This window comes from Megascapheus bottae, chromosome X, assembly GCF_031878675.1.
Source record: "Megascapheus bottae isolate mThoBot1 chromosome X, mThoBot2.hap1, whole genome shotgun sequence".
In the NCBI taxonomy this organism is placed as follows: Eukaryota; Metazoa; Chordata; class Mammalia; order Rodentia; family Geomyidae; genus Megascapheus; species Megascapheus bottae.
The window spans coordinates 20367876-20395055 of NC_143547.1; the positions used below are offsets into that span (position 1 = coordinate 20367876).

The 27180-nt window shown below is 35.1% G+C and overlaps 1 protein-coding gene across 2 annotated transcripts in view; it reads left to right on the forward strand.

Annotated features, from left to right (window-relative positions):
- The window catches only part of Prrg1 (proline rich and Gla domain 1), a 111371-nt gene that overhangs the window by 30410 nt on the left and 53781 nt on the right, over positions 1 to 27180 (forward strand). For both annotated transcript variants that reach the window (XM_090326264.1, XM_090326265.1), the window contains exon 2: positions 22045 to 22095. In XM_090326264.1, the coding sequence (XP_090182390.1) occupies positions 22086 to 22095 (10 nt within the window). In that variant the 5' untranslated portion in view covers positions 22045 to 22085. The remainder of the gene's footprint in view (positions 1 to 22044; positions 22096 to 27180) is intronic.

Here is a 27180-nt window from a genome sequence, read left to right on the forward strand (position 1 = left end):
ATTATAAGTCACTGTACAACATACCTTTTAAGCCAACACCTCAACATTTTTCCTTTTGAGTTCATTACTCTAGTGGGGACAGCATTAGGGAAGGAATCATACCTGTGATGTGACACAAGTTCTAAAGAAGAAGTTGCTTTCCTACTTAGAAAAAAAATCATATTAAGTGAAGTAAGCCAGACTCAAAGGAACACAGGCTCAACCGTTTCCCTCATTTGTTATAATCAGTAGAAACCTTGGGCTCTCCTAGCAGAGATTTACAGTAGAACAAAATCTGGAGACATAAGGCCAAATAGTATGACACTAAATGAAAGGACCTCCAGGAGATAGAAACAAAAGCCATATAACGAGTGATTGTTGTCCTTAATGTACTATGTTATCTTTCATCTCTTTTGCTGTTCCTTGGTTACAATATTTCCCCTTGTTATCTGATATATTTTATATATGCTTAATTGGCTATTTGAAATTGGATAGGAATGGGGGAAATCAAGATGAGCGGCGGGGGGGGGAGATGGGGGGAGGGAAATGGGGACCAGTACATGAGAAAGGGTATCAATGTTTGTGAAGTAATGCACCTTCTACCTGATGAATATAATGTAACACTTCTAATAATTACAATAAAACATATATGGAAAAAAATTAGTTGCTTTCCAGTCAAACCAGGCTTTGTTCTCTTCATCTGAAAACGTGTATATTATTTACCTCTCTTTTCTCAGGATTCTTTTTTTGATATGGGACATTGTTATAAAGCACAAGCTCCAGGTTGAAATTGAATTAATCCCTCTTCCTCAATCTCCTAGCTGGTGGGATTATAGACATGTACCACCACTCCTGTTTAACAGGGCTCTTAAGGTACAGATCAAGTAAAAATTTTATAAATATGATGTAGAGCTGAATAAGTAGAAGAAAGAAAATATTTAGACAAATTCCCTTCTGCCTACTCTGTTTCTTTACGCCGATATTGATGGAAATGTCTCTAACTAGAAAAGAAAAATAATTTGTACAGATACTTTAACTCGCCTGAAAAGGATGCACTAAAATGAAAGTACCAGAACCTTCAGTACATTTGTCTCCAGGCAGTTGTACTCCAATGGCAAGTTTTGGGTTATGTGATAGCACGTATCCTGCTTTGCTTTGCTTTTTGGTTTCTTGCCCCAAGGCTTCTAATGATTTGATAAAAGAACTTGACAAAGATTACACAGTTTGCTGCTGGTGAATAATAATTATTACAGGCCTAAGTCTACCCACTAATGACTATACATATTACTTGTAATAGTTTAGAACAGAGTGACATTCTGAATTCTCCAGCCCATGGGTTTGCTTATCAGCATTTCTTTATTTCTTTCAGGACTGTTGGCTGCTCTTTTTGGAGAAGGGCCAGCAGAATGAGTCAGATATTTTAGATTTTCTTTATAGACTGGCCATCAGACATCAGTCTGGAGCAGTGAGGTACAATGAGTTTTATTTGCGGCAATAAGAAGTTAAAATAAAAGAAAACAAGAAAAACCACTGGATGTATTTTAATTTGTGTGCCTGGGCAGTTTTAGGAAGGTATTTGGGTAGGCCACTTTCTAAATATACAAATATAGAGTACATTGCTTCTGTACTATTTTGCCATTGACTTACTTATGAGAGAGGCACTAAGAAATTGTACTAGAAAATGTGTCACTGTATTTATTATGTGGATGTTGGAAACATTGCTTACTATATTATTTTCAAGGGGATGAGGATAATTTCCTTCTCTAATCTCCAGTCTCGAATTTCTTTAATCTCACATTAGTGCTGAGTTAGTAATGAATGTCTTAGGTGACTGGTTTGTTGTTATCTTAGTGTATGGATAATATAACTATAATAATGTTCCTTGGAAACTAGTAGGTTGATCATTTTCTTTTTCCAAGTTACAGAACCTTCTAGCTATTCTTTATGTATAAATTTGAATCTTCTTTTTATTACTTTTTTGTTTTTCATGTTTTCCTCAAATCTTTATACTTATAAATCTTATCTTGTCTCTTTTATACTACAGATTATACAAATTATCTTTAATTCTTCACAGAACTAAGGATATGAGGAAATAAAGTGAAACTGATACTGAACTACTGTTTAAAGTGCTGAATGTACATTTAAAATTTTATATTCCTGATTTAATGATAACAATACATCTGTATATGATAGTATATAATTTATGCAATATATTCTGATTATACAACTGGTTAACAATTAAATTTTTAGATAAGAGATTTTGAGAGTCAAACCAGCAACTGGTCCTCTGCATACAATAACCTTTTTAATGAATGTCCCAAGATGTACAGAAATTATATCTTGGTCCTCCCCAAGAGTCCATAAATGTCTGTACATTTTCCATGGAATACTTTATAATAGAAGAGACAGAGTTCCAGTACAAGTGATGAAGGAACAGAACAGTCAACCGGTAGGTATTGCCTCACCAATGTCAATTACTCTATACTTACCCTCTGTGGTCCAAATCTTTGACTATCATGCCATATCCACTTTACTATAGTATAACTTCAAATTTTTGTAGTCTGTTTCAGATAGGTATTCGGAAGCAAGCTGGTTAAATTAATCTACATGTGTATATAGATCTGATAGCACTTTTTAATTTTCCCATTATGCTTGTTTGCTTCATAGGGTTAGATGGCTGTATCTATAGAAAGTGGATTTCTAAATTCTCTTACATTCATGGACACAAAGGAAATAATCAGACATGAGGATATTACTTTGCATAGTAGAAGCTGCACTGCTATATTATTTAAATTATAAAATAGGATCAATTATTAAAGGCTGGATCATTTTTAATGTGAAAACATAACAAAATTTATTTACAAATGATAAATCATTTAGGATATGGTTAAAACATGGTACATGAGCTGGGTATGGTAGTTCACACCTAGCTATTCAGTAATCCTAGCTATTCAAGAGCTGAGATATGAGAACCGTGGTTCAAAACCATCCCTAAAAAGTCTGTAAGAATTTTCTCTCCAATTAATCAGCAGAAAACCATAAGTGGCACTGTGGCTCAAGGGATATGGTGGTATCCTTGAGCTGAAGAGCTCAGGGACATTGCCCAGGCTGAGAGTTCAAGTCTCACAACCGACAAAAAAGGAAAAAAAAATGTTTTATGAATGTAACACAGCCACTAAGATAGCATGCTTGTGAGATTTGATTTTTATAAGAAGATTCTTTAAAACTATGGATGAAAAGTAGAACGCAATAGAGTATTGTATTATCCAAAGTTGCTAACATATGTTTTAATTAAAGATATATGTATCATTTTTCAAGATATATATATATATCTTTTGTGTAAAATGTAGTGATGAATGTAAGAATATAGAATCAAACAGCATACATATAATTCCTTCCAATATTAAACAAAGTAAGACACCATCATGAAGTTGAATCTCCTTTTGAAAACTGATGCTTTTTTAGCCAAATATGATTAAGTCACTTATGACTGTAATTGTAGCAGCTCAGCGGTAGAAGAAGTTAGAGGATTGAGGCTCAAGGTCACGGATGGCAAAGTTATCACAAGACCTTATCTGAAAAACAAAAGCAAAAGAACTTGGGGGAGGGACAGCAGCTCAAGCTCAAGTGGTGGAATGCTTGCCTTCCCAGCAAAAGGCACTAAGTTCAATTCTAATAACCACCCTTCCAATGTGATTAAATTAGGTCATAAATTTTGTAAGACCTTCGTAGCCTTACTGCTTTTTATCTGAGAATTCATAGCTCTCTACTGCAATTAGGTTGAGGAAAGGAGTTTAAAAAACTAAAGCAGTAGAAAATTCAAGCTCTCATCATTTCATCATCTTTAAATTTTCTTTGTCTCTGTGGTTAGTGTTGCTCAATAACTTCAGTTCCTCCTAGAAGTTATTAGCTTGTAAAGGAAAATAGCATTGGGGGGTGTTAATTTTTTTTAATTTTTCATGATTATTATGAATGTCATATGCAGAGTGGCTACAGTTACATAAATCAGGTAATGAGTACTTGTTTTAACTTTTAAAGATAAAATACAATTTTATTTACATAATAGTTAACATATTGTTTCCTGGCCCTATGAGTATATTTCTTTCTTATCAAAGTCACCCCTTCCTTCCCCCAGATTTCCCTCCATCCCCTTTCACAAGTTGTATTGTTCATTTTCAACATAGTGCCTAGTATTACTGCTGTTACATTTTTCACACTATGTCATTCTATTTCTGTGTCCCCCTTACCCTCCCAAAAACAGATAACTGAATAAACAAGACAAAAAGAAAAGATAACAATGACAAGGACAAAGAAAAAAAGCTCTTGTCTCCATTTTTGCTTTCATTTCAATAAATACTATTTTATATGATCAGACACACATAGGCACTGTACCCTTGTGTTCTTCCACTAAGACTATCCTCCTTTGACTTCACTGTGTCTGTGGATTTTATTTTTTTCTTTATAAACAAACCCACATTCATAATTTTGTAGGATATAAATCTTACTGCCTATACAGCATTATTATAATTTTGAGACAATTTTCTTTTAAAATATTTTTAAAGATTCTTATTGGAGGCCAGGAGTCTGGCCTACTGATAGATGATTGCCTAGCATGCACAAAGTCCAGGGTTTAATTCCTCAGTACCACATACACCGACATATCCAGAAGTGGTGCTGTGGTTCAAGTGGTAGAGTGCTAGCCTTAAGAAAGCTCAAGGAGAGTGCCCAGGCCCTGGGTTCAAGCCTCAGCACTGGCAAAAAAAATCTTATAGGAAAAGAATCTTTGATGAGGAACAATCTTTACAGAAGAAACTATAGAAATTTTTTTAAGGAAACCAGGTGCAGTGGCTCATGTCTGTAATTCTAGCTACTCAGGAGGCTGAGATCTGAGGACCTGAGACTCAGCTCCAACTAACCTCTAAAAAGCTGGAAGTGGAACTTGGCTCAAGGTAGTGTGGCAGCTTTGAACTGTAGAGATAAGGGACAATACCCAGGCCGAGTTCAAGCCCCATGACCCACCACAAAAAAATTAAGGAATTTATCCTTCAAAAGAAAAATTCTTTAGAATTGAGTCTTATGTTTTAATTTTGTACAGCAGAGCAATAAACTTTGCCTTTCCTGATAGTTTTTGTTTACTATTCTTAAACATATTCATTTTATTTTATTTTATTTGCCAGTCATGGGGCTTGAACTTAGGGTGCAGGCACTGTCTTTGAAAATTCCCAAGGCTAGTGCTCTACCACTTCCAGATTTTTCTATGCATGTGGTACTGAGGATTGAATCCAGGGCTTTGTTCATGTTAGGCAAGCACTCTACCATTAGGCCAAACTCCTTTCCCAAACATATTCATTTTACTAACATGATTTTTTAGGGATTAGTGATGTAATATTAATACATATCACGGAAAGACTAACATTTTAAGACTTCAGAGGCATATAAAATTTGTCTCACTTGCTATTTGCAAGTATGTGTCAGTGCTATTTTTATAATATGCATACATAATAAAATAATAGGAGAATTTAAAATATGAGAATCCGTTTCTTTCTAAATTAGTTCTCTATGGTGAGCTCTTGTTATTGATGTTATTAAAAAATCAGATTATCTGAACTTCTTATATGATCACATTTAAAACGCCAATCTCAAAAGAAAAAAAAATAAATAAAACGCCAAACTGTTATATTTGGGCCTAAAATTCTGTACTGTGGTATGTCTGAGACAATGAACCAAAGCCACATTGTTGATTCTTGTACATTTTCACTCACACTTAGTGTCCATTATGTATTGATCTTTTCCAGCAATATTAACTTTCTTTAACTGATTGTTCTACTATCTGAAGAGTCTTATTAAAATTTAATCAGTAAACTAAAAATAAATAGCTAATGCTATAGTACATTCTTGTAACTCATAAAAGAGAAAGAAGGAAGTATGGTCTAATATAGGACTGTGAGGTTAAAAGAAGGTTAGTATATACTTATTGACTATTGAAGAGTATATATAAATGACCTTTTGGTCCCTTGCGAAGTGTGATGTAATGGGATCACACTTGCAGGTGATACATGTTTCCATTTATAGAAAATTTACTCTTTTGGCCTATTAGTTTCAATCTGTCTGGAATATTTCTGCACCATGTAATAGAGCTAAAACCATCTGTGCCTCTTCTTTCCTCAGGGAAAAAACTGAACAGTATGGCTAACATGATTATTGAGGTATTTACCATATGTGGTTTGCTTCCCATCTATCAATAAGATATAAATGCTACCTACATGAATTATCCTTTGTTATTGTTGTTGTTGGTCATGCAGCTTGGACTCAGGTCCTAGGCACTGTCACTGAGTTGTTTTGCTCAAGGTTATCACTCTAGTGCTTTGAACCACAGCTCTACTTCTGGTGTTTGAGCAGATAATTGGAGATAAAGTCTCACAAAGACTGGGCAGGAAAGCCTTTGAGACTCTTCTCTTCAGTGAACTATTCAGATAAAGCTAAAAGTGGTGCTGTGGCTCAAGTGGTACAGGGCTAGCCTTGAGCACCAACAGGCTCAGAGATAGCACTCATGCCCATAATTCAAGCCCCAGGACCTGCCAAAAAAGTAATATATGTTTCTATGGAGAAGTCTTAAACAGTGCCCAAAAGATGTACAAAAGGCAGGTTAACATAAAAAAGCTCAATGCATTAGGAAAATGTACAATGTGTGATATCACTACCTTCTACCAGAATAGTGAGGATAATATAGTAATCAAGAATGTAGAGCACCTACAACTCTGCTGTAGCTTTAAAATCACACTGAGAAACTGTTCAACAGAAGTGAGAGGAGTTGAATATAGGCATGCCTATGACTCCAGTTCTAGACATATACTCAAAAGAAACAGACATATAGGCTCATTAAAACATATTTAGAAAACTGGGCACTGGTAGCTCATGCCTATAATCCCAGCTCTTAGGAGGCTGAGATCTTAGGTTCGTGGTTCAAAGTGAGCCTGAGCAGGAAATTCCATGTAAGACTCATTTCCAAGTAGCCACTCAAAAACGAGAAGTAATACTGTGGCTCAAGTGGTAGAGAGCTAGCCTTGAGTATAGAAAAGCTCAGGGACAGTGCCCAGGCCCTGAGTTCAAGCCTACAACTGACAAAAAGAAGATGTTTAAAGAATATAAAGAGTGTATATAATAAACTTCAATTTGAAGCAACTCAAATGGGCAGCAATAGTAGAATGAGTAAATGAAGATATATGCTTAACATGGAATCAATAGTAAGAATGAATGAAGTCCAAAATTCCAGTAATATGTAACAATATAGAAGAATCTCACAGACATGATGTTGAACTGTTGAGCAAAAGATGTTTGATACGAATAGCTTTATACTATGATTTCACTTACGTTTTGGTCAGAAACGTGAAACTATGCTGTAGTCATGACACAGGCCTGAAACCTCAGTGCTTGGGAGTCTGAGGAAGGAGAAAAATGGGGACAAAACATGAGAAGGGGTATCAATGTGTGTGAAGTAATGTACCTTCTATCTGGCGAATATAACTATAAGCCCTCTATTAATTACAATAAAAACATACGAAAAAAAAAAAGATCAGGCTGTGTTAGTTACCTCATGGGTTTGAGACATTTGCATAGGGTATGTAATGAAAGCCATAATTGAAAGCCATCATATCCTGCCTTCCCCAAATGTAAATACCTTTCTTGGAAGGTAAGGGCTGGACAAGGGGAGGGCTTCTGGGATCCCCATTCAACGTCTTGATTTGAATATACTAGTTACATGGCTATGTTCACCTTTTGGAAATTCATTGATGTATGTATTTAATGATTTTTGCCCTTTTATGTATTTATTACTAATCACCTGGCCTGGGCCCATTTGTTCTACTCTGGTAGAAATCATGAGTAGGCAAAATTTATTTTTCTAATATTGTCAGTCACAGGCCCATTGAATCCCCAAAACCTAGGGATTTGACTGGTAGACCTCTAGGGGCTCACAGATCCAAGCTCTGTGAGCCAGAAGCCCATTACTACAGGATTTAGAAGCCAGAGACTTAGGATTCTGTGTACTCACATTGGAAGCTTATATGACAAGTTTTTTTTTAACTAGGCTTTAGGCACCAGTGGGCCTGGCACTCCTCAGCTATTGTAATCCTTAGCTTCTAGCAACAGTGATTATCAGTAATAGGCAGTAGCAGTGTTCAACTCCTGAATAGGCTTGCAGCATTGGGACCCTCTGTTTTTACAGCAGCTAGTGTGATAATTTTAGGGACTGTGGTGTTGAGACTCTTGAACCTTAATATTAACTCCTTGGAATTATTCCAGTGACTGGGACTCACAGTTTCTGACCAACTCTTCATTGTCTTTATTGTCTTTGCCTTCTCTGTTCCCACCCTGGTCATTCTCTGAGAGCTTTCAGTTGTAGTCTTGGTACTACTAAATTTGCTATCTTCACTACTACTACCACTATCTGATTCTTTTACCATCTGCTGTTCATGTTACTAGCTCAGCCAATGCTACTACTAAAAAAATCAATAGTAGGCAAGAAAAGAACATTAGAAAGAAGACTTTTTAAATTTTATTCTAATTAATAGAAGGGTTACATTATATTCACCAGCTAGGAGGTGCATTACTTCACAAACATTGATACCCTTTCTCATGACATGGTCCCCATTTCCCTCCCCTCTCCACCCGCTCATTTTGATTCCCCCCTTCCCTATCCAATTTCAAATAATCAATTAAGCACATATAAAATATACCAGATAGCAAGGTGAAACATTGTAACAATATGATATAACCAAGGGATAGTAAGAGAGATAAGAGATAACATAGTACATTAAGGGCAACAATCACTCATTATGTGGCTTTTGTTTCTTTATCCTGGAGGTCCTTACATTTAGTGTCATACTATTTGGCTTTATGTCTCCAGATTTTTGTTCTTTTGTAAATCTCTGCTAGGAGAGCCCAAGGTTTCTACTGATTTTGACAAATGAGGGAAACCATTGAGCCTATGTTCCTTTGAGTCTACCTTACTTCACTTAATATGATTTTTTTCTAAGCCTTTCCATTTCCTTACAAATGGGGCTATGTCATTTTTTCTGACAGCAGCATAGAATTCCATTGTGTATAAATACCACATCTTGTCGATCCACTCATCAACTGAGGGGCACCTGGGTTGGTTCCATATCTTTCCTATGGTAAATAGTGCTGCAATGACATCGTTGTGTTAGTGGATATAATATGTCCTTGTTTCTGGATGATTGGGTAAATGCCAAGTGTGGAATTGCTGGGTCATAGGGGAGCTCTATGTTTAATCTTTTGAGGAACTGCCATAATACTTTCCATAGTGGTTGGACGAGTTTGCACTCCCACCAACAATGTAGTAGTGATCCCTCCTGGCCACATCCCCTCCAGCATCTGTTGTTATTAGATTTCTTGATCCTGGCCATTCTAACTGGAGTGATGTGGAATCTTAGAGTTGTTTTGATTTGCATTTCTTTTATGGCCAGAGATGTCAAGCATTTCTTCATGTGTCTATAGGACATTTTTATTTCTTCTTCAGAGAAGATTCTCTTTAAGTCTTTGGCCCATCTTTTAATCGGATGGTTGTTTCTTTGGAGATTTGTTTTGGAGTGATTCAATTTTTTGAGCTCCTGATATATTTTATATATGAGACCTTTGTCTGTTGTATGGTTAGTGAAGATCTTCTCCCATTCTGTAGGCTTTTTAGTTAATTTGCTAGCTATGTCCTTTGCCATACAGAAATACTGCAGTTTAATGAAGTCCCACTTATCCAGCCAGAAAGAAGACTTTTAATGGACCAATTGTAACATAAGGGGTAACACAGTTTATATCAAAGGTGCCTTCTGCAATTATAGCACAGTACCTTGTGCAAATGAAGAGCTTTGATGGGACCAATCACAAGTCTTTTTTGGAAAATATTACCCTTCTGACCTGGGGGAAAATGCCTGCTACAATTCACTGAGGCACACATGGCAAAAGTTTAGTGCATGTACTTTAAAGTAACTGTGGCTGGAATGACTTCTGACTTGGAATTGTGCTTCAACAGGAGGTGGCTGTCATTGCCACATGGCTTCCTCAAAGGTGTCCATCGAGTGTTCCAAGCAACCTGGCTGCTTTGTGGGGCTGTTGGCTGTCAGTCTTCCACTTGCGGTAGCTAAGCAAGAGGGAAAGGCCTGTCAAGCTTCGTGCACTTGACAGGTTTAATCATTTACAGAAAGCATTAAATATATGTTTATAGTAAAGACAAGGTAAGCTCTCAAAAATCCAACCATTTTAGTAGAATTTATGAGTAGTTAGTAGTATTTAACAATGTTTAAAGGAGCCTAACTTCTGCCCGAATGCCCTAGAAAAAAGGTAGGCCTTGCTAATTTGTCTCATATATTTAAAATATATTACATAAAATGATATGAGCTCTATTATTTATGTACTACAACATAACAAGTGGCCACAAAAATGTAAAAAACTTCTAGAAACAAATTGCTGTTAAACTCACATAGCGTTTCTGAGAGTCAGCTATTCATACAGCTGTGCTTGAGACCATCATCAGGATCTTTAGTGGTTGTTGCTGTACTTGAAGGCTTGAATAGGACAAGAGGACCTATTTCCAAGATACATGATTCATGTTAGTTCTTCCCTCCCTCCCTTCCTTCCTTTCTTCCTTTCTTCCTTCTTTCCTCCTTCCTTTCTTTTTTTTGTTTTTTGACAGTCGTGGTGCTTGAATGCTGGGCCTGAACGTTTTCCCTGAGCTCTTCAGCTCAAGGCTACCACCCTACCACTTGAACCACAGCACCACTACCAGTTTTCTGGTGATTAATTGGAGATAAGAGTCTCACAGCCTTTAGTTCCCCAGGCTGGCTTTGAACCACCATCCTCAGGTCTCAGCCTCCTAATTAACTAAGATTACAGGCATGAGGCACTGGCGCCTGCTCCTGTACTTTCTGAGACAAGTCTCTGTGAATGTTTATTGTATTATCAAAAACTAAATGAAAAAAATACTAAAATTGAAAAGGTACAGAGTAGCAATGAAGTTATATTTCAATAAGCCCATTGATGGTTGAAAATATCCTATGTCTAAAATATAGTTAACACGACTAACCTATTGCAGTACAATACACTTTAGAGTGTTGGTTGTTTCTCTTTATGATCTCCTGAGTGATGAGAAGTTATGGCTTACTGCTGCTTTCCAGCATTTTTCATATATTTTTATTATAATTAATAGAAGGATTACATTATATTCACCAGATAGAAGGGGCATTACTTCACAAAGGGTAGCAACCCTTTCTCATATTTTGGTCCCCTTTACCCTCCCCCGGCCCCCACTTTGTTTTCTCTCCCTTTCCCTATCCTATTTCAAATAACCAGATAAGCATGTATATCAGATATACAATATATCAGATAACAAGGTAAAATTTGGTAACAATATGAGATAACCAAGGGACAGCAAAAGAGATGAGAGATAGCATAGTACATTAAGGACCACAGGATCACCCCATATATTCTTAGCCTGGAATAAAATCCAAATTGGAAATTCTATGTATACTTTCTACTGACTATACATCACTTTCTTACTATTGGAAACTCCAAAAATAGTAAATTGTTCCTTTTTAAGTCAAGGACTGAGTGTATATGTTTTTATTTATGTGACTATGTATATAACAAATGATATCATGAAAATTATTTTATAGTTTTTTCCTTCATTGAGTACTTTGTTTTTGCCAATCCTAAATTTTAACTCAGGGCTTAGGCACAGTCTATGAGCTTTTGTGCTCAAGGCTAGCACTCTACCACTTGAACAAAAGGTCCACTTCTGGCTTGGTGGTGGTATAAATCTATATAAGATTCTCATACTCTTTCCTCCCATGATCCTCAGATCTTTGAACCATGATCCTCAGATCTGGCCATCTGAGTAGCTAGGAATACAGGTGTGAGCAACTGGTGTCTAGCATATTTTTAATTTTTATGATAATTTCATTAGTAGGTCTTTTCACCCTTTCTGTACAGGTTTATAGTAGTACAATTCATAAACAATTCGCATATATGTATGTATTTAAAAACAAAATTAGACATTCTATATGTATATATACATATATATGCAGTTGATATCACAACAAAAATAAAACTTAGCAATATCCTTTTTTTTTGAGACAAGGCTTTCCCACATAGCCTAGACTACCTTGAAGCCATGATTGTCCTGCTTTAGCCTCTAGTGTGCTGGTGTTACAGGCATGGGACAGAATTACCAACTTTCTTTTCATTCTTTTCTTTTTAAATTTATTTTTAATTGTATTTATTGCCAGGGTGATGTATAGAGGGGTTACTGTTACATTTATCAGGTAGTGGGTATATTACTTCTTGAACACTGATACCCCTCCTCATGTTTTTCTCTCACTTTTCTTTCCCTTCCCCTCTTCCCATTATCTTGTTTTCCCCCTTTCCTTCCCTATTTCCAATAAAAAATGAACATATATACTGTATACCAGATACCAAAGTCAGATATAGTAACAACATGAGATAAACAATAGGGGGAAAAATAAAGGATATAACTTCACATAGTACCTTAAGAACAACAATCACAAAGATAAACCTCTTGTTTTCATATCCTGTAATTCATTTCACTTAGCCTCATCCTTAATGGCCATATTCTCATCCTTTTTAATGACTTGAAAGTTTTACTTTCATTTTTATCTTTAATCTATATACTTATATTTTTTCATAGATGTTTTAACTAAGTTAACTGTAGAAACTGCCCCCACTCCTACCCAACCCCAAGATATAACATTGATTCAGTGTTACAATATATCATTGAGCCAAATTTCCTATAGGTAGAGTTGTAGCTTTGTCACTTTATAATGTATATGACCTTGAACAAATTGATTAACCAATGTGTGCATATATATGTATGTATAATGTTTTTAATCTGTAAAATGTAACTATAGTACTGTTATATTTAAGTCATAATATTGCAAAAATTAAAGAAAGATTATATATTAAAATGATCTGGTAATATTGTACTATGTTATCTGCTGCTGTTTTTCCTCTTCTTGTTTGTGCTAAACCCTCTTTTCAGTGTCTTCTGATGAAACTAAACCTGTGATTGATCAAAGTCTTGTATTTAAATACCTTCCAGAACATACCTCTTCCTTTTCATTGTTACTTCCATATTTCCTTCTTTTGAGTGTCTTAGTGAAGACAAGAGGCATGAATTTAATTCCAGGCTGTGTTAATATTGGGGAATTGGAACTTTGGGGTATTTCTTCTGTTGAAAAACACCTAAATAGGATGCTTTAAAATATCTAAAAACTTACAGACTAAGATATCAAAAAAAGCTAATTGAAGGGTCAAGAGTTTGGCCTAGTGGTTGAGTGCTTGCCTAGCATGGATTAAAACTGGGGTTTGATTCTTTGGTACCACATACATAGAAAAAAGCCAGAAGTGGTGCTGTGGCTCAAGTGGTAGAGCACTAGTCCTGAGAAAGCCCAAGGATAGCACTCAGGCCCTGAGTTCAAGTCCTAGGACTGGCAAAAAAGTGCTAATTGCATTTCTACAGTAAAACTTGTTTGAAATCATTTTGATAATACAAGTTATACATATGTGACAGCCATTCTTTGAATACTTACAAATTATATTCGTTGAAAAATTAAAAAAAATGTTAGTAATGATTCTAACATGTGGAAGCTAAAAAGTTTATGGTAAAAAAGTAGAGAGCAGAGTAGGGATTATCACAGTCTGGAAAGTGGAGAATGGAAAGAGGATGATAGGTACAGTGGTATAGTTGGAGAGGATGAGTAACTTCTAATATGGTAGCTAACTGTAGTTGACAAAAAGTAATTGAATATTTCAAAAGATCTAATAAGATTTTGAATGTTTCCAACATTTAAGATAATGGCAAAGTATCTGAATGTGGATTTTTTTTTGAGGCATTTGAAATTGTGGAATTCAGGGCAAGATCAAAGCCATGTGTGTGATTCATAGGACATCCAGATTGTGTGATGTAGTTTGCAGTGATTTATTTTGTTCACTGCAGTGCTTCTGCAGATTAATATGAGTTATTTAAATGCTTATGCCATTATCTTTAATATTTCATTACACACTTGAAATATAAGATCCATTGTCATTTAAATAAATATTTCTCACTTTAAAGTTATTATAGAATCCTAAAATCTTTATTGATGATGCTGGATTACTGTGTTTCAATAATAATTATACTTAGCTTATTTTGTTTTCACCAGTCCTCAGGTAGTAGAACTCTAGCCTTAGGAAAGCCAAGGACAGTGCTCAGGCCCTGAGCCCAAGCCCAGGACTGGCGAAGAAAAGATTAGTATGATCTTGGCGCTTGGAAAAGAGCTGAAGATTGGCAAGGGCTTGGGATGGTCAGAAGTTAATATAATGGTGCATTAAAGCAGAGTGGGGGACAGTAAAAGCCATGTGGCCTTGTGGCACAAAAGCAGAGCCAGCAGAGAAGTGCTTCTCTACAAATTAAAATGTAGCCTGCAGTGTTCTGAAACTTGTAATAGAGCTTGCTATAACTGAATCTCAAAGGATTACTGGAAGAATAACTATCAGGTATATGAGCATTTGTTGAGATTATGATTGTCATAAAAAGCCTAGGTGAAGGGAAGGCAGTGATATACGCACACATACACACATGTGCATAATCCTTTCTCTAAGTAATAGTAGGTACGTTTAAGTTTTTCAACTAGCTTGACCAACTAAAATTGAAACCACAAGAACCAGTCTGAACAGAGATAATTTGGAGTAGGAGGAAGGAAAAAAATGACAAACATTTTTATCCTCACAGGTCCTCCTTACAAATATTAAGAACTCTAAGTGCTGTTCTCATTCAGTTCTCACCTCAAGACCTGTAAAGTAGAATTACCAATTAATGACCCAATATATTTGAAAAAAAATCCAAATTTTAAAAAGGTTAAGTAACTTGCCCAACTTGTCAAATAGCTAGAATTTGTGAGCCAGGTCTCAAATTCAGGTATCCATAGTGGCAAAGCCCATGCTCTGACCTGTTGTTAGAATTCTTCAGAATGTTTGTAACCTGTAATTATTTAACAGGCCATACTTTATTACAGTTACCACCTCAGTGTTAATACATCTGTCAAGTATATCAAAACATTACATTGTATACCTTAACTATATATCATTGAAAAACTACAATAAAAATGTCAGACTGAAAGTAAACAAAGGCTCTTGATGAAGTCCTCAAAATGGTAAAAAGTTTAAAAAATGGACAAACTATGACACGTTCTTCATTGTTGTATTTTCAAAATGAGGAAACTTTAGCCAACTTATTGAATAGTAGTATAAGAATCTAGCACCCTACCTAGTATATTATCTCAAATGATGTTCAAATTAATATTATAAAAATATATTAATGATACCATTTATATGTAATATTATATACATTAGTTATATAGAATATAATGTATAATAATATATAATATTATAAATATATAATATTATAAAAATACACAGTAGAGTCATATGGCCTGTATTAATTGAAATATGTTATCTTCAGGGGAAAATTCTAGTGGTGTAGCTCCTTTGAGCAGCTATCTTATAGTCTAACAAAATGAATATCAGGAAGCTACCACTTACAGCATATGGGAGGGCATTAAGGGGAAGGGAGTAGAACAATGAAGAGAAGAAAAGGGGTGAGAATGCAGTCATAGTATTCAATGTATGTATATAATATATAAGTAAGTGAAACTCTATATATACATATATATACATATATATATATATGAAACTAGGAAAATTGAAGGATAATGTATGAGTTGGCAGGGATGGGAGAGAAAGTTAAAAGGGACTTTTTCATATGTATATAAAATAATAAGTATATTGAAACCAACTCCAAGATATATAAGCAATAGACCTATATTTTTCTCTCTTTTTTTAGTTTTTAGTTTTTGATGACTCTGTCTTATTTAACTTATGTATAGTATATTCAGCTGTGCATTTTTAGAAGTATTGAGGGAAGGTAGAGAACTCAAGGGAAGAAAGGTGAAAAAGTACAGCAGTGCAGTTCACTGGACACTGATGAAAGTGAGCTATACAACTTATGGGCGGAGGGACTGGGAGAGAGGGAGGAAACAGAAGATATTGTCTGAAAAGCAAACATTCATTACCTGATTTGTAATTGTAATCCCTTTGTACATCACCTCTATAATAAAAACCTAGTAAATTAATAAAAAATAATAAAATAATCATTAAAAAGTGGCGACACTGATCATGATGCATTATGCTCGTAAACTGACTTATTGAACTATAACTCCTTTGTACAGTACTTAAATGTAATAAACTTATAACAATAAATTAGAAGATAAAAATAATGTTTGATATTTGCTGAACTGAAATAATATACCACAAGACATTGATGTAAATTTATTCTGGATCTTCATCCATAGCATAATGGCAGCCCAACATAATGACTCATGCCTATAATTCAAGCTACTTAAGTCATTGTATAATTCCTGGGGACAAAGTTCAAAAGACACCATCTCAAACAATAAAAGACTGGGCATAGCAGCAAGCACCTGTTGTCCTAGATATATGGGACATGTAAACAGGAAATTATATGTATCATTCTGTCATTGGGTTGTAATCCCCTACAGAGTAAAGTCTGTGGCTTCTCTTGCTCACTGCTGTTTCCCAAAAGCACAGATTCTCAACTTTGATAGTTGATATTTTGGAATGAATAGTATTTTTCTTGTGTGGAGCTACTCTTTACATTATAGGATGTTTTGTAGTACCCATGCCTCAATTTGCTAGATGGTTGGCACATGCCTCTACAGTTGTGGAAAACAAAATTATCTTCACACAGTGCCAACTCTCCCTCGGGAGGAAAATTACCACTAGTTGAAAAGCACTGCCTGGAAGCACTGGCAAAGAAAAGACACCGTTCATTTGCGGATTGACTGAAGACAGGAATAGTAGTATTCCACAAAGTGTACTACTTTCCACAAGCTGTACATATTTAGGTAGACCTTGGAAGTATTCCCACTACTTAAAATAGTTAGGAATTTTAGATGCATTAATGAAATCCATAACACATCAAATCTATGACTTTACACACTAATTTATAGGACACAGCCAAAGTAGACTTTGAAGTAAGAAAAACTTAATTGAAAGAATATTTAAGTGTAGATAATATATTTTGCAAAAATTATAAAATGAATGAAAGAAGCATGTGAATAACTGAAATTTGAAGAACTTATCTGTACTAGGTGAAGATGATATATCATGAACATGACTGGTATGTAAGACCCTTAATACCCTCATTAGGAATGACCTCGGGCTCAACACCAACTAACTGTGTAGGAGGTAGATTGATTAACTTTTGAGAATTAAACTATCAGATACATACTCTAATATATGCACATCTGTATGAAGTGGGATCCAAGCTCTATAAATTCAGAGGATAGATATTACTTGCTCATGTAATAAAGGAAGGCTTCACTAGATATAGAAAGAATAGATTCTTTGTAAGAGTAGATAATGCAAAGGAAGCGATCCAAGATACAGCTTTGGGACAGTTAAAAGCATATTTAAAGGATGAGTAGAGCCTGGGTTGATAGGAGTGTAATAAAACTTTTAAAGAAGGAGGAATCTGGTTGCAGAGTATGTTTAATGCTAGGTTGGGTAAATCTATGCAATAGTGATTTTTTTTTGGCTCTTTTTTTTTTGTGTGCTGGGGATCGAACCCAGCATGTTGTACTTGCTAGGCAAGCACTTTGCCACTGAGCTACATCCCAGCCCCAATAGTGTTTATTTTTATGCACATATCTCAGTATCTAGTCAAAAGTGCCTTTGTTGATGTTTTCCAGCGTATTGTCATTGCTTTAGAAGTAGTTTAATTTGGGATGGTGATCTGACTGAGAATCAAGACTGGTGAATCCTTTTTCGAATTTTTTTTTCTTGCCAGTCCTAGGGCTTGAACTCAGGGCATAGGCACTGTCATTGGGCTTTTCTCAAGGCTAGCATTCTACCACTTGAGCCACAGCACCACTTCTGGCTTTTTCTGTGAATGTGGTACTGAAGAATTAAAACCAGGACTTCGTGCATGCTAGGCAAGCACTCTACCACTAGGCCACACTCTAGGCCTGGTGAATACTTTTATCTAGAGATATATAAACCCTGAAGCACGATATACACAACATACATAGCTCTCTGTCTCTGTCTCTCTCTGTGTCTCTATCTATATAAACACACACACACACACACACACACACACACACACACTCACACATTGCCATCACACATACACACAGACTTTCTCACCAGGTAAAAGAAAGATTGAACAGTAGGAGTCAGAGTAGAGTCATATTGTTACAGTATCTCACTTTGTTATCTGATATATTGAATTTATTTGTATTTGGTTATTTGAAATTTGATAGGGAAGGGGGGAAAACCAAGACGGGGGGTGGGTGGTGGTGGTGGGGGAGGGTGATGGGTACCAAGACATGTGAAAGGGTATCAATGTATGTGAATTAATGCACCTTCTATCTGGCAAATATCATGTAACCCTTTTATTAATCACAATAAAAAATTATTAAAAAAAGGAAAAAGCTAGCCAAGTCCTGGCAACAGAAGCAGCATGGAGATAACCTAGTATGGACAGTTTTAGATGATATAGACAGTAGACATGAATCCTGTATTTCTGTTAAGGAAACTGTCTTCTTTAGAAGCAAGATTCTGATCTTTGGAGGCTTAATGCTGGAAGGCTGCATGAGGTGGGTATCAAGTAGTTCTGTTGCTCCTTGGTTTCATTTTCCTTAGGAAAATGGCTGTCTCCAATGATACCATTTGTCTCCACAGTGCTGATATCTGGAGAGGAAATTCCTCTTTGACAATCCTGATCCATGCCTGACAAATTTTTCTTTTGTGGTTCCCTCTAACATAACTGAAGTATGATTGCTTCTTTTCAAAAAATACATTATTAAATATTAAAGAACAAATAAAAATAAGATACCAGAAGTTCTGCCAGATTTTTTTTTACCATCTCTGATGTCACTGTTCCTGTGTCTAGCTCCTCTAACTCCTCCAGTATCCTTTCCCTTTAATTGCCAGAGCTACCTTCTAAAATGAAAATGTAGCCTTTTCACTTCCCTGCTTAACTCTTTCATGTCTTCTCATTTGCACTTAGATTGACCTTTCATATAGTGACTTTATAATGCTTTCCCTGGAGTGACAAATGATTTATAATTCTGTTTGCATAATGGATATTTTATTTTTCTCATTGGGAGGGTTCATTATATCTAAGCTGATATCATTTTTGGATAGAGTGAAGGACCTTCTTGTAAATATATATAAAAGTTTTACCTCTTTCTTAAAGCATTCCCAAACATCTCATATGAGGGATTAGGGGTGACAAGGCTTCAACTCCATGTTCTGTAGCACTTGATTTCTGATGTATAGCCAGGCTCTTTTGCTGTCCCTTGGTTGTCTCATATTGTTACAGTGTCTAACTTTGCTACCTGATATATGGGATATATTTGTATTTGGTTATTTGAAATTGGATAGGGAATGGGGGAAAACAAGATGAGGGGTGGGGGTGGGGGAGAGGGAAGTGGGGACCAAGACATGTGAAAGGCTATCAATGTATGGGAATTAATGCACCATCTATCTGGCAAATATCATGTAACACTTCTATTAATTACAATAAAAATAAAAAAATAAAGTTCCATGACACAAAGAAAAAAATAAATAAAAACTAATGTGTTTTCAATCTGTATAGGTCTTACAGTAATACATTTTATAAAATGATGTTCTGCATAAGATTTTAGGACCACCTATTACTTTCAATAAAACATGAATAATAAATTTCTAGATGATTTCTAAATCTTGTTTACATTTTAAAAGTTCCTTTCAGATCCAAATTTCTCTGCAGATCCAGACCTCTTCTTTCTTGATCACTTTGTATTAATTTTATTCCCAATAATTAACACCTTACAAGAAAAATAATAGCATTGCAAAATTATAAAGGCCTTTAGCTAGTAACCTATTTAGTTTCTTCTCAAAATAACTCCAAACAATAGGACTCCTGAGAAACATTCATGTAATAACAACCGAAAAACTTAAAATAGGCTGAAATTGTCCCTTGCATTACTCATTAGCACTTTTAAAATATTTTGTGTATTTATTTCTAGTGGAACTGGGGTTTGAAGGCTTCAGGCTTACTTATTAGGCAAATCTGCCTTCTGAGACAACCTCCTCCCCACTTCAAAAGCATCTTAAAGTCTCTAAAATGTCTGTTAATAATGAAAATTTTATAGCCTTAAGTCCACATTTCCTACATTTGTTTAAAGACCTTTGTTTTTGAATAGTACATCTTCTCATGTTATTCAGAACAAGTCATACAATCATTGTAAAGGATATGCTATTGAACATACCTTAAAATACATTGTTGATGTAGTAAAAGCTCTAAGAATTATAAATATAATAAATTTATAGAAACAGAACTTTAAACTTTTAAACATTGAACTTATGGGGTACTGGTGACACATGCATGTGAATCCAGTCTCTGATTCAAGGCCAACCAGGAAAAAAAGTTTAGTAGACTCCATCTCCAAAATAACCAAGACAAAAGCAAGACTTGCAGCATTGCCCAAGTGGTACAGTGCCAGCCTACCAAGTGTAATCCCCTAAATTGAAATCCAAATAGTACAAAAATAAGAGATTAAAATAAAATACCAATACTATTAAGCTTAAGATCAAAAGACTAAAATTAGACTATGGCATTAATCATTTAAATAGATGTTAAATTTCAGAATATTAGCTTATTATTTGCAGTTTTCATTATAGTAATTACTATCAATTTTATGCCATTGACTACAGTGCTAAAATCACATTTAGCTATTAACTATAGAAGTAATTGATTTTTCTTTTCTTTTGGAATGACATTAAAAGTGACCCAGCCACATTCAATTCTTGAATATACCTTTGTGCTTCCTGTGCTCTTTTTCCCATCTGATTTTTTTTTGTCATTTTAGACTCAAGACATTTCTATCAAGTTTTTTGTTGGTTTTCAGTAATTTAGTGCCCCCCTTTCTCTGATTCCACAGTCCTCTTAAAATTCTTTTTATTTTGCTCTAATAAATTTGCCAACACACTTTTAACATCCTGCAGTGTAACTTGAGAAGCATTTATCTAGTTCTTCCCCTTACACAAAGACTTTGAAAGAGAAAATGATTTATCCAGTGTCACACAGATAGTGATCAGGTCTCAGTCTGGTATTTATCCCTTAATTTGTTCCTGCCTCCTTATCTTCAAGTAGGTTATTAATTCCTTGCTAGAATTGTAGATTTTATCTTATAGTTTAACTGCTAACGTGCTTAACTGTTTATTGGGGACGTGACAAGTTACTTGTAATTGTATGGTACTTTTATGATCAAAATTTTTAAGAAAACAGAGTCATGGTATGGTTTAGTTTTCTTATGTGTATGTTTTTTCACCTTTCATAAGCAGAATTGTTGTTCATCCTTCACATCCTTCCTTTACAATTTCAGTCTTTTTATTGTTTCCTCTAATTTCTATTGTCAGTAGCTCATGACCATTGAATCATACTATTTATTGGAAATAAGTCTATAGGCTGCAGTGCCTCAGGGATAATTTGATTCAAGTGTTGCTATTTGACACCATTCAGGAAAATGCTACATCATAAAGGGTATTGGAGTTGTCACAGAATGACATTGAAGAGAAACCAGGGACCCAACATGTTAGTCTGGTCATTAGCATTGCGCCTTTGGCATTTTTGTCTGCCATTTTTTTCTCCAAGGTAAGCATGTGTGGCCAATTTGATGATTTCTTTTTGGATTTGGTCAGAGACTAATACCAGGTAAAGAAGGTCCCAATCAGTTACTGTAGAGCCCATAATTTTCAGAATACTAAGTTTCTATCCTGAGACTAATTAATCTGTGATAGAGAAAACATTTTTGTAAGGAAACAACATTGGAATGCATTGAAATGCTTACATTGACCACATCAGCTGTAATGGAGCTTATCTGATGTGACTCAGCCTTTGTGAATCTGACAGTGTATGTGTTCTGTTTTGTGCAGGCAATTATCGTCCAGGATCTTGCCAGAGGCCATAAGAAAACATGGGCAGAGGTAAGTTTCTCTCCCTTTTAAGTGATCAAGGCTCACTCCATGTTAATTCCTCTAGAATGAGGAAATTAAATCTGCAACTCCAAGTTTACGAATACCTCAATTATATTTCCTGTTGATGCTAATAAGACTTAGTTTCAGGAAAGGCCAGCATACCTATCACATATTGCTCACTGAGCTTTTAACTTCTTCAAGTACATTTGTGCATATATCCCAGTATAGGGAGAACAGTTTAAACTTGACTATATATGACATTATGTAGACCACCCTGAATCCAACTTTTAAAAAAACTCTCAGCAAGTTTACTCATATGCTTCAGTTGTTTCTAAGTTTGGTTAGTAGTAACACAGTAACCACATCAAAAACATTCTGTGCAAAGAATTAACTGTAGTAAAATATTCATATGAAGATGATTTGTAAATGGTTTTGGTTTCTCTGAAAATATGAAAGCCTAGCATTAAGAACCATTAGATGAATTCTTTGTGCTTAATTTTTCTTTCTCAGAAGGCTATTTATGACCAGTGGACAATAGAGAAATATAAGGCCATTTCATTTTAACATTAACTAGCTGCCATAGTGACTTCACAAGTAATTTCTAATTACTGTAGATCATCAAATCGGAGATCTACAAAAGACTTAAGGGAAGACTTTATGTGGTGCAATTTAAGAAAAGTACTAGACAGAGTCAGAAGTTCTTTATCCTACTACCTTAGTTAAATCTCAAAGCTTTCCCAAGTATTTTTGTTCATCCTTAAAGTGGGATTTAAGCACTGTGTACTTCTAGCATTATGAGGTTGTGGTTAGCATAATTTAATAATAAATCTGTATTTGTCTTGGAGAATATATCACTGAGAGTTTCTCCTTATGTTGCTTGCCAACCCTCCCCTGTGTCTTCTCCATAGCCCCCATATCACGTAAGAAAATTATATTAATGCTCCTTGTTGAATCAACATTTTAGTCTCTAGAGCTTCTCGTGGAAATTAATTTATCTGAAAGTTTTTGGTTGTTTGCAAGCCTCTTCAAAATCTGCCAATCCTTGATGGTTTAGTAATTTTTTTCAAGGTCCAAGAAACCAACTTAAAATCTCATGACATTTGTCATTGCTAATATTTTTAAAGAATTTATTAACGTTGATTTTTACATCATATTTTAAATGACAAGTTTAACATACAAGTGTTCAAGAAGGGAATCTCTGTTTACAATCACTGGGACTTAGTATTTAGAACTTAATCACAATTAGGCTAAGGGTTTGTATGTCATAGAAACATATTAATTTATGAAATAAATTTTTAAATAAGTAAAACTTTTAAAGAAACTCAGAAGATTCTTAGGCCTAATTCATAGAAAGTTCTGCCCTAAAGTCAGTTGTCAATGGAAACTTCTAGAGTCTCTCACTATAACTTAGCCTTCACTCAATCTCAAAGGCTTCCACTGGAGAATATTCTAGTTGTTGTTACAACCATAGCCATCTGGAAAAGAGAGTTGTACTGACAGAAGCAAATCATCCTTTTTTTGTATTCTCTTTTGTTTAAGAACTGATTATCAGCCACCAGCAATGGCATCATTAGGTAGAAACTTCAAAAGATAACTCAGCATGTTTTTGCTCAAATAAGTCAGGCAATTAATAGAGTCACAGCTAATATAATAGAGTTTCTGCTAAAGAATAGGGAATGATAATGTTTGTACAAAGATGCGTGTATTTATAACCTGGAGAGAAAATAAGAGAAGTGTTTCACATAATGAAGTTTTACCAAACATGGACGTTTTCAGTAATAGCATTTTTGAATACTTTATTATTTTTAAGTAGTTGGACAAAGGAGTTGCCATTCACCAAAGCAGTTTATGAATACAGAGAAGCTTGATCAATGCAACACACTTCGATATTCTCACCTGCTTTTCTCAACCCAGCTCTTCCCTCACTTCAATAATAGCATTATGATTGCTGTGGTAATCACTGGGAAAGTATTCTTAATGTTGTGAATATCAAAGGTAGTTTATTGTTTATTTTACAAGCCTTTTTTTTAGTTTGTCTGATTATATTTATTAAATACTGACACTATTAGAGAACACAAAAACAAGAGATGCTACTACGTACTCATTTTTCTTTTCTGATGCTATACAATATTTTTAATTGCATTTGGTAAAGATCCTCACAAATACTTCTCAGTGTGTCATACAGAAAGGACATAGAAGGAAATGCTGCAAAAATATGACAACAGATTTATTATGTGTATTAGAAATCCCTGAAAATAAAGAACACAGCAAGGGAACTGTATGATTTGGAAAATAATTAAAGTTGAGTTTAATTTATTTTAGAAGTCTTTGAAGAGGAGGATGAAATTTAAAACATGTGTTAGAACTATTCTTTTGTTTATGTAGCATGAAAGATTATAAACAAAATCTAAATCTTGAAAAGGAGTGATGAGAACAGACTGAACATTTACATATTTTGAACTTAGGGCCTTGTACTTGCTAGGCAGGCACTCTACCACTTTAGCTATATGCCATCCTTAATTTCTTCTTAGTTTGCCACCTATTTGTATTGTGTACAACACTGAAAAACAATTTGTTAAATATAAAGTATTAGTCATGGCTTCCTATTTAGTACTCTTAAGAATCTAATATGTTTTTTCTACATTTTAATGAGTTGTAAGGAAACCTTATAATATGAATATAATCACTTCTCGCTACATATTATAAAACTGAGACAAATAAAGTATTGTCTTCTGTCCCCGGTCTGCAATGGAGAATCAAATGCAAAACTAGTTGATCTTATAACATATTCAGTTTTTTTTCTTTTAACAAGCCATGCTCTGAATATCTTAATCATTATTAATGCATAGAGTGGATAAAAAAAAGAAGCCATTTGTTGCTATAATGGGCAGAGATCTATAGGATTTTTCATATATTATGGGGGAATGGACAGAAAGACCGAGGGAAATAGCTCAGCCTCTATAAACATGCATAGTAAGAGGTAAAGCACAGATATCGAACAATGAGCTACCTCAATTACAAAAATCCTTTGAGCAACAATGACTCATGGTTGTGCTCATTCAAAAGCCAGCAAGAGGGGCCGGGAGTTTGGCCTACTGGTAGAGTGCTTGCCTAGCAAGCACGAACACCTAGGTTCGATTCCTCGGTACCACATACATAGAAAAAAAACAGAAATGGTGCTGAGGCTCAAGTGGTAGAGCTCTAACATTGAGAAAGTCCAAGGACAGTGCTCAGGCCCTGAGCTCAAGCCCACGACTGGCAAAAAAAAAAAATTAAAAAAAAACAGCCCGCAAGACCAATTGCCAGTGGTCAAAATAGCTTTGAAAATAATTCAATTCAGATGGTTTGTTCTGCACATTCCACAAGGGAAGGTATGTAAAGGAAAGGGTTTGACACTGCTTACTTGATCTTTGTCAAAGTCAATCCTTTTTTACTGATGACTTTTATCTCTGTGCCTTTTCTAGACACAAACAATGTACCACGTAGAAACCAGAACACTATGAGATAACATGATTGGAAGCTCCTTCAAAAAACAATGACATGCATAAATAAAATTCTGTGTAAAATTCCAGTAGAGAATTAACATGTTCATACAATATGAGGACATTACAGGTGTTTGCATTTTATTTTTGTCAATCATGGGCTTGGCTCGGGGCCTGGGGCACTGTCCCTGAGCTCTTCAGCTCAAGGCTACCGCCCTACCCCTTGAGCCCCAGCTGGCTTTGAACTGTGATCCTCAGCTCTCAGCCTCTTTGAATAGCTAGGATTACAGATCTGAACTACTGCGCCTAGCCAGGTGTGTGCATTTATATAGGTTCATAAAGTATTATATTCATAATAGTAAAGTATTTATCTTCAACTGTCTTTGGGTGGAACTTATTCTGCTCTTCCATTCTTCCCTTGAGCAAACTGTATACTCATGAAAAAAGTTATAAAAGATTCAGTAATTCCAATAAGTATTATGTTTACCCACAAAGCAACTTTGGGATGTTTTCCTGCTAAAACAAATCTTGGGTTATTGCTTTTACTGTAGTACACAAGTAGAATTGGATTGAAAACATATCTGCTATTCTTGAGTTTTTTTTTCTATCATAGCACTATCTTCTAAGTGCTTTAGTAGCAATCTAGGATATTGATTAATCACTGTTTTCGGGTTGAGAACAGAGCTTCAGATAATTAAAAAGAAAGAACAAATTTCTGGAAGAAGTTTATCATACTGTCTCAGTAATGCCAGGTTGTCACACATTCTTATAGACCTTCCATTACAAAATAGGAATAATATTCTCATTCCTATAACCCTAGCTACTCAAGAGGCTGAGATCTTGGGGGTAGCATGGTTTAAAACTATCTTGGGCAGCCACGTCCACAAGATTACATCTCCAAAACTAAACAGCATGAAGCTGGGTTGGAGGCATGGTTTATGTGTTAAGAATGACAACCAAGCAAAAAAGCTGAGCAAGGATGAGGCCCTGAGTTCAAACACAAATACTTGAAAAAATAGTAATAATAGCCATGAATCTTCTAAAGGGTTAAATTTGCTTTGTTGCTTAGAAAATGATATATGTGGGATAGCTTAATGATTGCCACTGGAAGATTATTACATAGGAGTACAATTAGAATAAAAAAGATGATGATAACATTGTCTCAATTTCTTCTCTTGAATTTAGTCTTTTAAAACAACTTAAATGTTTAAGCAATTAGCAGAGTTCAAAATTTGGAAGAAAATCTTAGGTCTATAAATTCTTAATCTTAAAAGTCATCTTCTGGCTTCATTTTCCTGCTTAATGATAACATACACTTAGTGTTCTAGTATAAATGAATAAGTATATATCAGGAGTGGCAGTGTGTTACTTTGGAGATTAGTTTTGGAGTGATTCAATTTTTGAGCTGTTGATATATTTTAGATATGAGGCCTTTGTCTGCTGTATGGTTGGTGAAGATCTTCTCCCACTCTGTAGGCTTCCTAATTAATTTACTAGCTATGTCCTTTGCCATACAAAAGCTCTGCAGTTTAATGCAGTCCCACTTATCCAGCCTTTCTCTGATTTGTTGTGATTCTTGGTCCTTATTAAGAAAGTTTCTACCTGTGCCAAG